We start from the raw sequence: 12,455 nt of genomic DNA, 5'->3' as shown, positions 1-12,455 counted from the left end.
TATGTTTGACCTCTGCTGATGAACAGCACCACGACTGCATGAGACTGTGTGGATTTAGTGCTCGCAAATTGAAACAATACAATAAATGCCTTAACATCGTATTGAGTTTTGTGGTACTGCAGTGCTTGAGTTTTCCATTTGGGCAGTCAGGCTGAGATATGCAGACTTATATCCCATCTTTGTGTAACAATAGCTAGCAGTTGCACCTTGCAGACAAAGCTTCATCCTATTGGTTTGGTTTAAATATTGGCTTGCCAATACAGGAGTTAGTGGATCTCCAATGATTGCTTTCTATTGTTTTTCCTCGCTTTAAATTTGCATTTGTAAACCTGGTTTTGCTGACAATGTGCTGTTGACAGTACTATATCAATAAAGTTTTACTTCTTAGACAGAGCATTTGTGTCCTGCAATTTCAGTTCCTCATGTTTGAAGACTTAATCATCTGAACAAAGGACATCCACCTTAAGTCTTAAAATCAAGGTACACAATAGTATATTCCAAAGATTTCTGTCATCCTTGGACCAAAAATGAAGGACCATGCTTGCAGCACACTTCAGACTGTGGTTTCATGTACCTCCATCTCATTCAATCACCAGTAAATTTATGTGTATGCTAATTAACTACTTGCATCAGCGAGGTGGAGTTTACCCTTGAGTGTACAATCCCTAATTAACATTTTATTGTTAAAATATAATTAGCTCATGTAATCCATCTTGCCCTTACAGTGCAAATTTGATCATGAGGGTCATTTCAGTGATACTGTTCATTTGATTAATGACATTTCAAATTTTCTGACATTAGTGTTGAAATGCATTAAATGGTGGAATGCCAATGAAGGTGTGAATCACTCACTCACCCTTTTAGGTCCAAAGAGGTTGTGGTATAGAGTTCTGAATCTCTTCCTGGTGTAGTTACACCGATAGGCCCCACCCATGAGGTATTCAATGACCAGTCCAATGTCGATGAGGCTGATGCGGTAGTCCGGGGGCAGGTTTCCCTAGAAAACCAGAAAGTGTTAACAGGCAACAACCCACGCCAACTGATTAATAAAAGCAAGTAAACAAGAGGGAAACAAAGAGTACAAAACAATCACACAGTCATACACACTCTACAAAATCCATATCAAACTCTTTTTTGGCTATAAAAGAAAACATGATTATCGGATTCACCTTGAAGTAGATCCAACTGAACCCTGGATATTCTCGCTTGGAAAGAACACACAATGTCAGTGAGTAAACCGCACGATAAGCAAGAGCAGGGGAAATGAGATACACAGAGACTCAGGCAAGCTCTCTCTTCCAGCCTCTTTGATAAATGCTTATCTCAACTAGACTGAAGTTCAGTTGTTTTTAGATTTTGACTTCTTTAAAACAACGTGAGTCTTGGCTTGAATACAGAAACTTTGAGTTATTCCTCCGATATCGTAACCAAAAAATTGGTTGAACCAAAAACCAGTCACAGTTTCAGATACAGTATTACTCCCAGCACCTCTCTAGAATGTGAAACTTCAAAGCCCCGAGCTGTAACTTCCTCTCTTAAATTCAATAGAGAAGCAGAAAATGGGGAAAGAATAAGAACTCAGGTGCAGTATGATTTATAGAGAGAATATACTGTCTGAGGACAATTACAAGGCATGTAAAAAATTAAATGATTTGTCACAATTTGCATTTAGGGAAATAATGAGATCTTCTCAGTGAGGTTCAATGCAGTCTTGAAGAGAGAAAAAAAGAGAGAGAGCTATAATGACTCATTAGCCTGGAAGAGAGGGGCAATCGCATAGAAAGACAGACAGACAGCTATTAACGCTGGAGGGGAGAATCATTATTGAAATAGAAGTCCTTTCACATGAAGACTATAACCGTGTCAATACTAGCTGCTCCTCCTCGTGCCCTCAACATAAACGGCAGATCCTGCACTCATTATCATGACCCCCTCTGTTCCTTTGAGATATGCCAATTACCTTACATAGCTCTACACCTACCCTGATACCATCTCCAGCCCTCTGCAATCAGGTGTGAGATCCTCGAAATCCTCTCTGTCCCACTCATCCCCAGCCTGACTTCATATCCACAGATTCAATTTCATTGGCGGCACAGCTGACAAACCCCTATAGGCCAACTGATACTCTTTGAAGCAAAGAGAACCACTAATGGCGCTTGCCTTCTCAACATCTGTGTTTCAAAGCACACAAAGTTTCACCTCCTCATCCTACTGATATATATAGTTGCACCAGTCAGCGGGCAGCCAAGCTTCTTTTGATTCTCTGTGGTGATGAAACTTAAACTAATAACTGTTTGTTTACACCTTATGTGAATACACCCTAAGATCTTAGTCTGCTGCAGTCTTCAGTATTCAGTATTCTCCTGTGTAGTTAGTAAAGTCTGAGTCAAGGCTGACTTACTAATGGAAAAGTTTCTCCTCCTTTTTCCTGCGCCCATTCAACATAGACAAGGCATTAACAGCTGAACAACCAGTTGCTTTTGTTTAGGTGTCATTTTTTGCCACATTTATGGAAAATCATGATATAATTACAGTACAGGCAATATTAATATAATAATGTGAATGTACACTACATCAGTATTTCTCAACCTAGTTCCATGTCAGCTGATGACCTACAGTACGAATCAACTACCCAAATATTCTGACTCATTCCTACTGGTTCCTAAAGCAAACTTAGCAGTAAAACCACACGATTATTTGGGTTCCCTCCAAACCGTTCCTGATTTGTTCCCTAAACCTAAGGTGTACTGCTTCCAACCTCAGTCCACAAAAGTGCACTGTTCATTTACTCTGCAGGAAAAACCAATTTCTGTTTTGGCAGCTGCAGTCCACAAGCCAATCTTTGTGATTCTCCCTGTTTTCAGACTCAACTTTCACACAATGTAAAGATTAAACAAGATTAAACCTGAGAGGTTCCTTCATCGGCACTTGCAGCTGTTATTAGCACAACACCTGTATCTAAAATCAAAAATAAGAACTGCTGGGTGCTGCTGACAGTATGGGCCACCAGTCTACAGAGAGCTATGAGGAAAAAAACAGCAAACAGCGATGACATGGTGACTACACCCGAGGGATAGTGGTTAAATCTAATTAGCATCATACTATGATACACCAATGACACACGGACATTAAGCTACACTATTGCAATTACACACAGCTCTGCAAAAAAGAAGATGGTAATTTTATGCCATGCACTAGTGTGTGTTTTGCATGTTTGTGAAACGGTGTAGGGAGATGTCCTGTATTGTAAACTGCATATTCTCTTGATCAGAGTTGTGTTAAAAGACAGAAGAGGTAAAAGAGAGGTGATTACAACATAGAGCCTCTACAGCTTCTCCCAGAGGAGAATACTGCATTACTATAATCTGTATCAATTTAATTAATGAACACCGCTCAGTTCTTATGGTGGTGTTGCTGACCTCTCCGTCGTCTCTCAACGTTGGGATCACTCCTAATTGGTGTGGAGATGTGCTTGATGTAAAATTCTAGGTTGTTGTCTTTTATCGCCAGTTATCATCAAGGTGCTATAGCAGATGTGCAGCAAAATATAATGAAGACTGGATAGTGTTGAAATTTCTTTGCTGAAGTGCAGCCAAAACCTGTCAAATGACAATGTCACTGTTTCATCATCTACACATGAAATTAAAAAAAAAAAATGTATTTCATGTGAGGGCTTTTTCAATATCACTATTCAAAGAATCAGCTGATACTCCATATCACACAGACCACACTAAATAATGGTGTTAATATTAGAAATAAAAACAAAAATAAAGTGTATGTTCCACTGTGGCCTCAGTTTTCTCAAATTCAAGTTCTGTGGATGAAGCAACGTCTTATACGTGGAGTGTTTGTTTACCATGGTGGTGTGTGCCTTAGAGAGAGAACAGAGTAAATTGCAGAGGAGTCATGAGAGGGGTGGGAGTCGTGCATAGCTCTACACAGCCACTGCAGCCCGCAACTCCAGCTGAAAGAGAAAAGCCGGCCTCTATTTGCAGTTACCAGCAACTAGGGCTACCAAAATGTAGACACACAAATTGATGCAAACAGAGTAACAACACGCACCGCAAAAAAGCAACTGAAACGCTATGTAGTCAAACATGTCCTCTTTAATACACACATTCAAGCAAACATTCCCATACAGTGTGCCTGAACAGCCACAGAGCTAAAGGCACAGCAGTGACTCTCATACCTTTTTGACGTCTCTGACAAGGTGGTACAGAGTATTGGATGGTCCATGTCTCTGTTGGAAAAAACACAAACACATACACATAAGATACTGTCATCAGTGACAGCATCTATAGTTCAGTAAAAGTATAAGACAAAACAGACCATGTCTGCTATACTGTTCACTACAGCTCCATGTTTTCTTTTGCAAGTAACCTTTCAATCAACATTTTACTTATCACATCTATTTGTGAAAGGAGGTGCTTCCCTGGCGTGTTGCAAAAAGATGATACAATGTGTATTTTATTTACACTCCATTTATGTGCCATTGTTATTACCGTGTTGTAGAGCTCCTCCAGTCTGGAAAGCGTAAGGAAACGGTGCATACTGACTCCATTTTCAATCAGAAGCTTTACAAAGTCCACTCTGTCCAGAACTAAGGCATCCAGCATCGCCTGCTCCAGGGAACCCACCTGAGGCATAGAGAATACATACAATGATGATACCTTACACAGGAAACACTATCATGCTACAGACGGCAGTATACAGGAACACTGGAAGGGAACAAATATAGATCGAGCACCATCATTTACTAAAACCACACCAGGATTATTGTAACAGGTGACTTCAAAATTCACTCTGAACATGCATTGAACTCTAAGCAAGCGATATAATCGATCGATTTCACACGACCTGTGAGTGGAGCCACATGTAACTGGTAATGTCCATTTTAATTTACTAGTACATTTTGTTTCCACAGACCACACATCCAAAATAGAGTGAGCAGAAATAAAATGGTTAGACATCTTAAGACAAATTACACAGTCTGAAAACAGCAAGAAATCCATACTTTTCAATTACGTTCACAAATGACCACAGTAGTACTTAGTTATTCTTTGCAACCATTTTTCACCCATGACTGATCATGAGTAGCTTTCTGCATCCAAATTGCCTTTTAATGCTGAAAGTCACATTTTATTGGTAGAAGTTATCACATTTCTATTTAAAATGATTTCTAAGTTATTTTGTTTACATGTAAAGCACTTCTTGTATGCTACATCAGTTTTTATTAATATCAGCTGTTAAGGACAGTTATGTAATGCCAAAACAAGTACTGCTAAAAGACCCTTTTAAGCAGTGCAGTACACCAAAGCGTTAACATCAGTGAACATGCAGCAAGAGCAAAAAGCCCTGTGAATGCAATCAATATCTGACTGCTGCACCATGTTTACTTTTTAATAAAGTTTGTGGTTCTTACAGGCCACTGCTGTCCGTAGATAAAGATCTGACTGCGGGCGATGTCCACTCTGTTCCATGCCAGTGCTAAACTCAGCTGATCAGGAGCAGAAGCGTTGGCACCTGAGAGAGGATGCAAGCAAGTTGATGGACAATTTCATATTTCTGACAAACAAAGTTTCCTAAACACAAATGCATAATCAAAGACCCAAACTTTAGAGCAATCTGCTGGTATGATTTTTATTAGTTGTTACTGAAGTATTTAAATATAAATTGTTGTTTTAATAATAAGTGATTTTTACTTATTTTATATTTATCTCTTTATGTGCTTTTATTCTCATTTATGCCTGCCAGATGAATACTTCTTTTTTGCTGAAAATTCATGTCAAGTATGATATGATGAAGTTTTATTTCTCTTGATTGAGAGCTATGAAAAAAAACATATTTTGTACTATGTTATTTCACAGTGTTCATCTCTGTTGTCATCTCTGTATTTCTTGAAGACAGAATCAGTACAGTACCTAAGGGTGTGAGGTATATGACGTTAATTTGGCTGCCATCTCTCCAATTGTGCAGCATTATTTTAAGGTAAAATTTAGCTGATTCATCGATTTGCAACTTTTGGTGGTGAGGGCTTCTTTTGTGGGCTGCAGGGGCTTCAGGCTTGGTGGCCCTTGGCTTTACTGGCAACCTATGTCACCCTGCCTGAAGACAATGTGTCTGTTCTGTTCCTGCCATTGGCTGTGCCTGTTTTGTGTGTGTAGGGAAGAATATCTCTTTGCATTGCAGAATGACAGCTTGTTTGTTGATGTATAACTCAATTTAATGCTCCATCTCATCCTTGCATAAAATGTGGGCTACAACCATCGTTCTTCGATTTTCTGTGTCTGTGAACATAGTTTGCTGTACTCTGGTCCTATAGTAACATCAACACAGCTGTAAATAAAAATCTGCAGAAGAAGATAAAGAACTACAGTACATACACACAAGACAAAAAAAGAAAAATGTATTAAAAACAAAAACAAAAAGATTAAAAAAGCGGCATAGTGGACAGATTCAATTAGCTGAGTGTAATATTGGATGAAGTAGAGGCAAGAAAAAAGACATGTTTTTTACGAGATTCAAGGGCAAGGATAAAATAGAAGTAAAAAAGCTGCTTCTCTCATCACTGTGACAGCTTTGCTGCATGTCATTGCTGTTTGGTAAAGGACACACTGGTGGACGTAAATCTGCTGAGATATTCACAATGTAAGGCTGGTTTTAGGAAACTCCCAGGTCTAAGGTGACATTAAAATAAGACTTGCTGGGGTGTGCCGGTGGCCTAGCGATTGAGACGGATAACATATACTGCGATTGCAATGTCCGTGGATTGATTCTAGCTGAGGACATTTGTTGCCTCAGTCTATTCTTGTTATAAGTTACCTCTAAACTGATCAATACTGTGTCATCACATTTCCATTAAGCTTTAGTCATAATATTTTTGGGAAACACCCTGCATGTATAAGAACATGATCACAATGATAATAATGGGCTTTATGATAATCTGAGTTTCAGGATACTTTTGAACCACAGGGCTGAGGTACAATGTATAAATGCATGTATTTATTGCAGGAGCTTAGACATGTTGAAATGGAGAAAAATGAAATGAAAAAATCTGGACGCAGCAGAAAATGAAGTCAAGACCAAAAAAGAATGTATATAAAATCAGCCTCACCTACATATAATCTACATAATCCAATGTGAAACATCTTCAGTGTATTAAGTTACAAAATAGTCCTCTCTGCATTTAAACATTCATAGTCAGCCTGTGGAGATTATTTGCAGCTCACTTCAAAGACTTTTGACTACTGAGAACCACAGTCTGCTGTTCACATTAATAACTCACCTGTACACAGGGAGGAGTTAATCAAAATCAGAGGCACAAGAAAACAATTCATCTCAGCCTTTAGAGGAATCCAGTGTCGTATAGAGTACAATAATAACCCCTTATGTGTAGACAGGGCTGTGTAATTTTCAATAAGCACACTGGTATCGCTGCCTTACACAGTGCTCCCTCTGACTTAAAGGCCTGTACAGCATTACTGGAGCTTAATGGTCTGAGTTCAGACAGATCCCTGCTAATAAGATGCAGAGCCTACTATTAAGAGCTTTAGTGGGGATATGTGTATATTAAAAGGCAAGGTGGCCCTGCTTTATTTGACTTCACTCTGTCTGCCTACAGGGAGGTTGAACTGCAGCCAAGTGACTTTATGGACCCAATCCTCAGGATATTGACTACCCCTGGCAGCAGACCATCAATTACTCCAAACGCCTCTCTGTTACACCATGTGTGTTTAGCTGCAGTTTCCTTCTAGCTCTGTCGGTTCGCACTTCTCTAAGTCTCTCTCCCTATCTCTCACACAGGCTCACACTCTCGCTCCTTTTATTCCTTTTTTCCTGCTCTCACTCTGTTCTTCCCTCACTGTGTACTCCTGACTGTGCTGTGCTTTGTTGCGCTTCAGGCAGTAGCTTAGTTCTTCGGCGAAGGAGTCTAATCCAGTGTTTTAAAAAGCTCTCAGGCAGGATGTGACTGATTTCATTTTACACTAAAAGCCTTAACACGTCCCATTCACTCAGCCACAGAATGAGACTTGCATGTAAAATGACCCTCATGCTGTTTACCATAAAGCATTTTTTGCCCCTAGTGTTCCTCTCACCCTTAACTTTGATATCTTTCTGTCATTTTTTTCCCCCTTTTGTCTTCTCACTTTCTTTGATTTTAGTTCTTTCCTTCACTCATTCATCTGAGCGCCATCACTATCCAAAGGCAAAAAGAAATGTACAGAAAGGCAATAAACAAGTAAACAGAGATGAAAGACACATCAACAGATGGAGTCACGAGTGAGACGTGTACATAAGAAAAGTAACAGCGCAAGAGAGCGAGACAAAGATCATGCATCTTGACTGCTGCACATAAATTATGTAAAACATGTTTCTCTTTCACTCTCTCCCTCTCCAAGCTCTCTAGTTTAGTCTCCTCCTCACTCTCTGTGGAATGAAATGTTTCTCTGAGGAACAATTCCTGAGACAGTCAATCATATGCTCTGATTTGCTAAGCAGTCCCACAAGACTCACTGTTTCTTTGCACTCGTGCATCAGTGTGTGTTAACATGTGCAGGTGTGTGTGCGCGTAAACTCCAGTGGGCCTCGTTAGTGGTGTATTTCTTTAAGAGGCAAGAGCAACCAAGATCAATACAAGCTACTGAACAACCAATCGAAAGTATGGATCAATGAGTGCGTTATGTGAGTGTGTGTGTAGAGGGGTGTGTATGGGAGGGTGGGGGCATGGGAAATAGCAAAGTGGGAAATAAGGTGGAAATGGGGAAAAAATTAGGAACAGGTTTAGTTTAATTTCCGTGTCCTCACTTTGTCTGCGCTTGACACATTTTCAACTGTGGAACACACATTGCTTCCATTTAATGCCTTTATTATTAAATGTTTAACAATTTGTTACAGCATTAGGATCACATGCTTCTTCTAACTTTATCTTCCTGTATATTTCGCTGTGTTATGCCTGAAGACAACACTACACTGTGCCGTAAACTGTAGGTGTAGAGAACAGAAACTTCAAGCATGGACACAATATGCCCACTTCAGCAATTCTGAGCTATAAAAGGCTGGTTTGGCATAACAATGCCAAACAGGTCAAATAATTATTGACCTCATTAAAAATTTATTTCATGAACAGAAATGAAATTGAAATATATACTTCAAAAGACATGACACAAAAGACATGGCACTTTCCATAATTCATTGGTGACTGTAAGAGTCTTCCTGTAATTATTTTTCTCTGGCCACAGAGTTAATGAGCAGCTGTGTCCATCCTGCTGGATTATTCTGCAGGTGTTGCCTTTATGTCAGGCTTTTACCTTCATTCACTACAGGCTTGTCTGAAATTTTATTTTAACACTGTAGCTGGTACACCACTTAAGCCATAACCTCCTCATATTTAAAGGAACAGCTTGCTATTTTGTGAAACATAATTATGCTTTCTTGCTAAGAGTTAGATGAGAAGATAGCTACACAGTAAGTACAAAACTAAAGCCGGAAGTTGGTTAGATTAGCTCACTGGACACAGGGAAAAACAACTAGCCCGACTTTCTCCTAAGCAAACAATATCTGTCTACAAGCACCCCTAAAGCTCACTAATTAAAATGTTATGTCATTGGTTGAATGTACAAAAAAAGAAAAACAACATGCTGTTGTTAACAAGCCAAAAAGAGTCAGATACTTTTGTCAGTAGTTAGAGGACCAAACCGGTGATCACTGGACTTAGTATATTGGAAATGCAGTGATACGAGGACCCCAGAATTATGCCAACAGCACTCTTTTTCTGCTACATCTGCACGTAAGCAATTGCTTTATAATACAACATTAACTCTTAAGGCTGCAAGTTTACATTGGAGTCGAACTGCCCTGCAGTGATCAAAAATTGCTTAATGGAGTTAAAAGGGAACAAAAAAAGCACAGATGCCAATGTTTTATTCCTCAGCTATGAATTGTACAAATAAAAACATACTTGTGTGCTTTGAACATACACCTAAACTGAGACAGTGAGAGGAGTGCTTTCAGAAATGATATCATCCTCTTTTTATGTACAGAAACTTCCAAATAACAACATCCCCAGAGGATGGCAGTGAAATGGAAGCCACTTACTGTGCACTCATGCTCCAGCACACACACACACACACATAAAGGCACACACCCACCTTTGAGTAATGCAGTGAGGATAGCAAGGTCAATGTCCTGATGACCCTCCGACCCCATCCGGAAAACTGTTATCTGAGAGACAATGAGAGAGAGAGAGACACACACACAGAGAAAGAGTGAAAGAAAGGTGCATTCATTCCTCACAAGCCGAACCGTTTGAAAGTGACTTTAATCTTGAATCTTTCATTTGTTGCTTGCTTGTATGCATCAAGGCTAATAGCATAAAGACAGTCAGTCACATCCTGAGTGAGAGTGCTCTCATTTACTGGATTAATCTTCCCAAAAAACGAGGTGCTCAAATGAGGAAGAGGAGAGGAGAGGAATCACTCTGATATAATATACTGTCTGTTCTCTTGTCTCCTCCTGCAGGGAACACCACAAAACTCTCACACACAGCTTATCCACTGTAGAGAGGGAATGAAGGGATTTGCTGAGAAGGCAACTGAGGAGAGTGAGAGAAAAAAAAACCTTAACAAAGGGGGAGTATGCTCTCCAGTTCCAAAGATCATCCTGCTCCTTTTTTTTTTTTGTTGTTTCTTAACATTTTTTGCATTAGACTTAAAGGAAAATATTTCACTCTGAGGCCAGTGTCTGTGCAGTCCGACATGTCTTTTAGAAGCATTTTCTATATCCCGTGTGAGATGAACTAATGGTGCAATGGATGAAAACCAGAGTCTGCTGAGAAGGAAATCTGAGAAATGGGGCAGCTTCTCTGGATTTTTTTTCCCTGTCAGATATACCAAGCTCGTGTACACAGACCCGTGATAACGTGTGTGGGCATACACATGCGTGTGAAGGGCACCTTGTGGGAGCTGTGTACAGGAGAATGCGTGTTCTGAATGCCTGAAGAGCTATTCCTTTAATCCTTCCATCCAACCATCCATCTCCTCCCACCTCCCTCTCTCTTTCCTGCAGCCCATCTCCTTTCCCATCTCCCCCCTCTAAATGGCTTCATTTTGTGGAGTTCCAGGATTCTGCGGGTTTTGCTGTTCCTGCTGTTGCTGCTTTCCCTAGGGCAATGCTGCAATGTTGTAGGCTAACCCTCCTCTCTCTTCTCTTATCCTTCTTTCTTTTTTCACACAATCTAAATGCACAAAAGTAATTCAATTCACATTGATGATTTATACTATCTATGTTGTCTATTATGTTGGCTCATTCATCATTTGTACCCCAGATGCTGATGACTTGTTGGCTCCTCCCAGAGGGAGAAATGAGGGAGGAGACGGGCATCCTTTTAAGGCCTTAGCCCTGTGTCATGCATTGCAAGTGCCACTAATAAGGGGAGAAGCCAAGTCTGCGTCTGCGTGTGTGCACGCCCATGCGTGTGTGTGTGTGTGTGTGTGTGGCGGTCACATGCCTGAGTAATCTCAAAAGGTCTTTCTCCAGGTGAAATAGGAGTGCAATGTGATGTGAAGGTATCGATTGAGGTCTTCATGAGCTGGGACAACAATGAGTTGTTGGTGCAATGTGTAATTTCATGTGCCTCTCTTGGTGTGTGTGTGTGTTTGTGTGTGTGTGTGTGTGTGTTTGAATGGTGGGGCCAATGGCTAGATTGTTATTTGCTAGAATGCATCTTTGCCTTCACTCCAAATGGATGTTAACAACACTAGCAATACTATTATCTAACCAAGCTGTGTGTAAGTGTGTGTTTCAATCAGTGTGTTAGTGTGTTGAAAAGTGTATTTTTTCTTCTGTCTGCACTTGCACTGTGACTCTGAAATGTCAAACTATAAGTATAAAAAGCTGTGATTATCTAACTAGATCCACTTTAGAAATAACCAATCAGGCAGACAAAGAAGAAAAAAGGGGGGGGAGAAAGAGAACCAAGCTACCTATAATTTTAAGGGTGTGCTCTCAAAGTCAATCACGCAATCAGCACAGATCCCAATTCTGGCCACACACACACACACACACACACACACACAGGATTTTTGGCTGCCCTCATGACTAAAGATGGATGACGGTGTGACAGAGGAAAGATGATTATAGAAGATGTTCGCCATTGTTTCTATTATCCCCTCTCCCTTCAGGGCTCTGCACCTTTACCTCCACTCCCTTTCTTCCACCTATCATCTTTCCACCCCCACCTACCTCCAACTACTAATCTCACAGCAACCTCCCACTGGTGTGCTACCGCTCCACCCCACCCCACCATCCTTGCCTGCTTCTTCTCTCCTTCTTTTCTTCCTCCAATTACAGTCCCAAGGTGACCCTGTGGATATGCTCCACCTGTGATCACAGGGGCTCAGCAAATCAGAGGCTAAGCAAAACACAACCTTGATGACAATGCATGGTTGCTAATTCAA

General features: G+C 40.4%; 1 protein-coding gene across 2 annotated transcripts in view; it reads right to left on the bottom strand.

The window, feature by feature from the left end:
• The window catches only part of trpm3 (transient receptor potential cation channel, subfamily M, member 3), a 147,046-nt gene that overhangs the window by 29,181 nt on the left and 105,410 nt on the right, over window positions 1–12,455 (bottom strand). For both annotated transcript variants that reach the window (XM_071482592.1, XM_071482593.1), the window contains 5 exons: window positions 10,149–10,221; window positions 5,423–5,523; window positions 4,503–4,637; window positions 4,190–4,240; window positions 857–997 (listed from right to left, as the gene is read on the bottom strand). In XM_071482592.1, the coding sequence (XP_071338693.1) occupies window positions 857–997; window positions 4,190–4,240; window positions 4,503–4,637; window positions 5,423–5,523; window positions 10,149–10,221 (501 nt within the window). The remainder of the gene's footprint in view (window positions 1–856; window positions 998–4,189; window positions 4,241–4,502; window positions 4,638–5,422; window positions 5,524–10,148; window positions 10,222–12,455) is intronic.

This window comes from Trachinotus anak, unplaced genomic scaffold (assembly GCF_046630095.1).
Source record: "Trachinotus anak isolate AG129_WGS33_773 ecotype Australia unplaced genomic scaffold, CSIRO_AGI_Tana_v1 ptg000008l, whole genome shotgun sequence".
NCBI classification, from domain to species: domain Eukaryota; kingdom Metazoa; phylum Chordata; class Actinopteri; order Carangiformes; family Carangidae; genus Trachinotus; species Trachinotus anak.
Note: the sequence above shows the minus strand (reverse complement) of the source record. Positions and strands in the feature narration are given on the sequence as shown.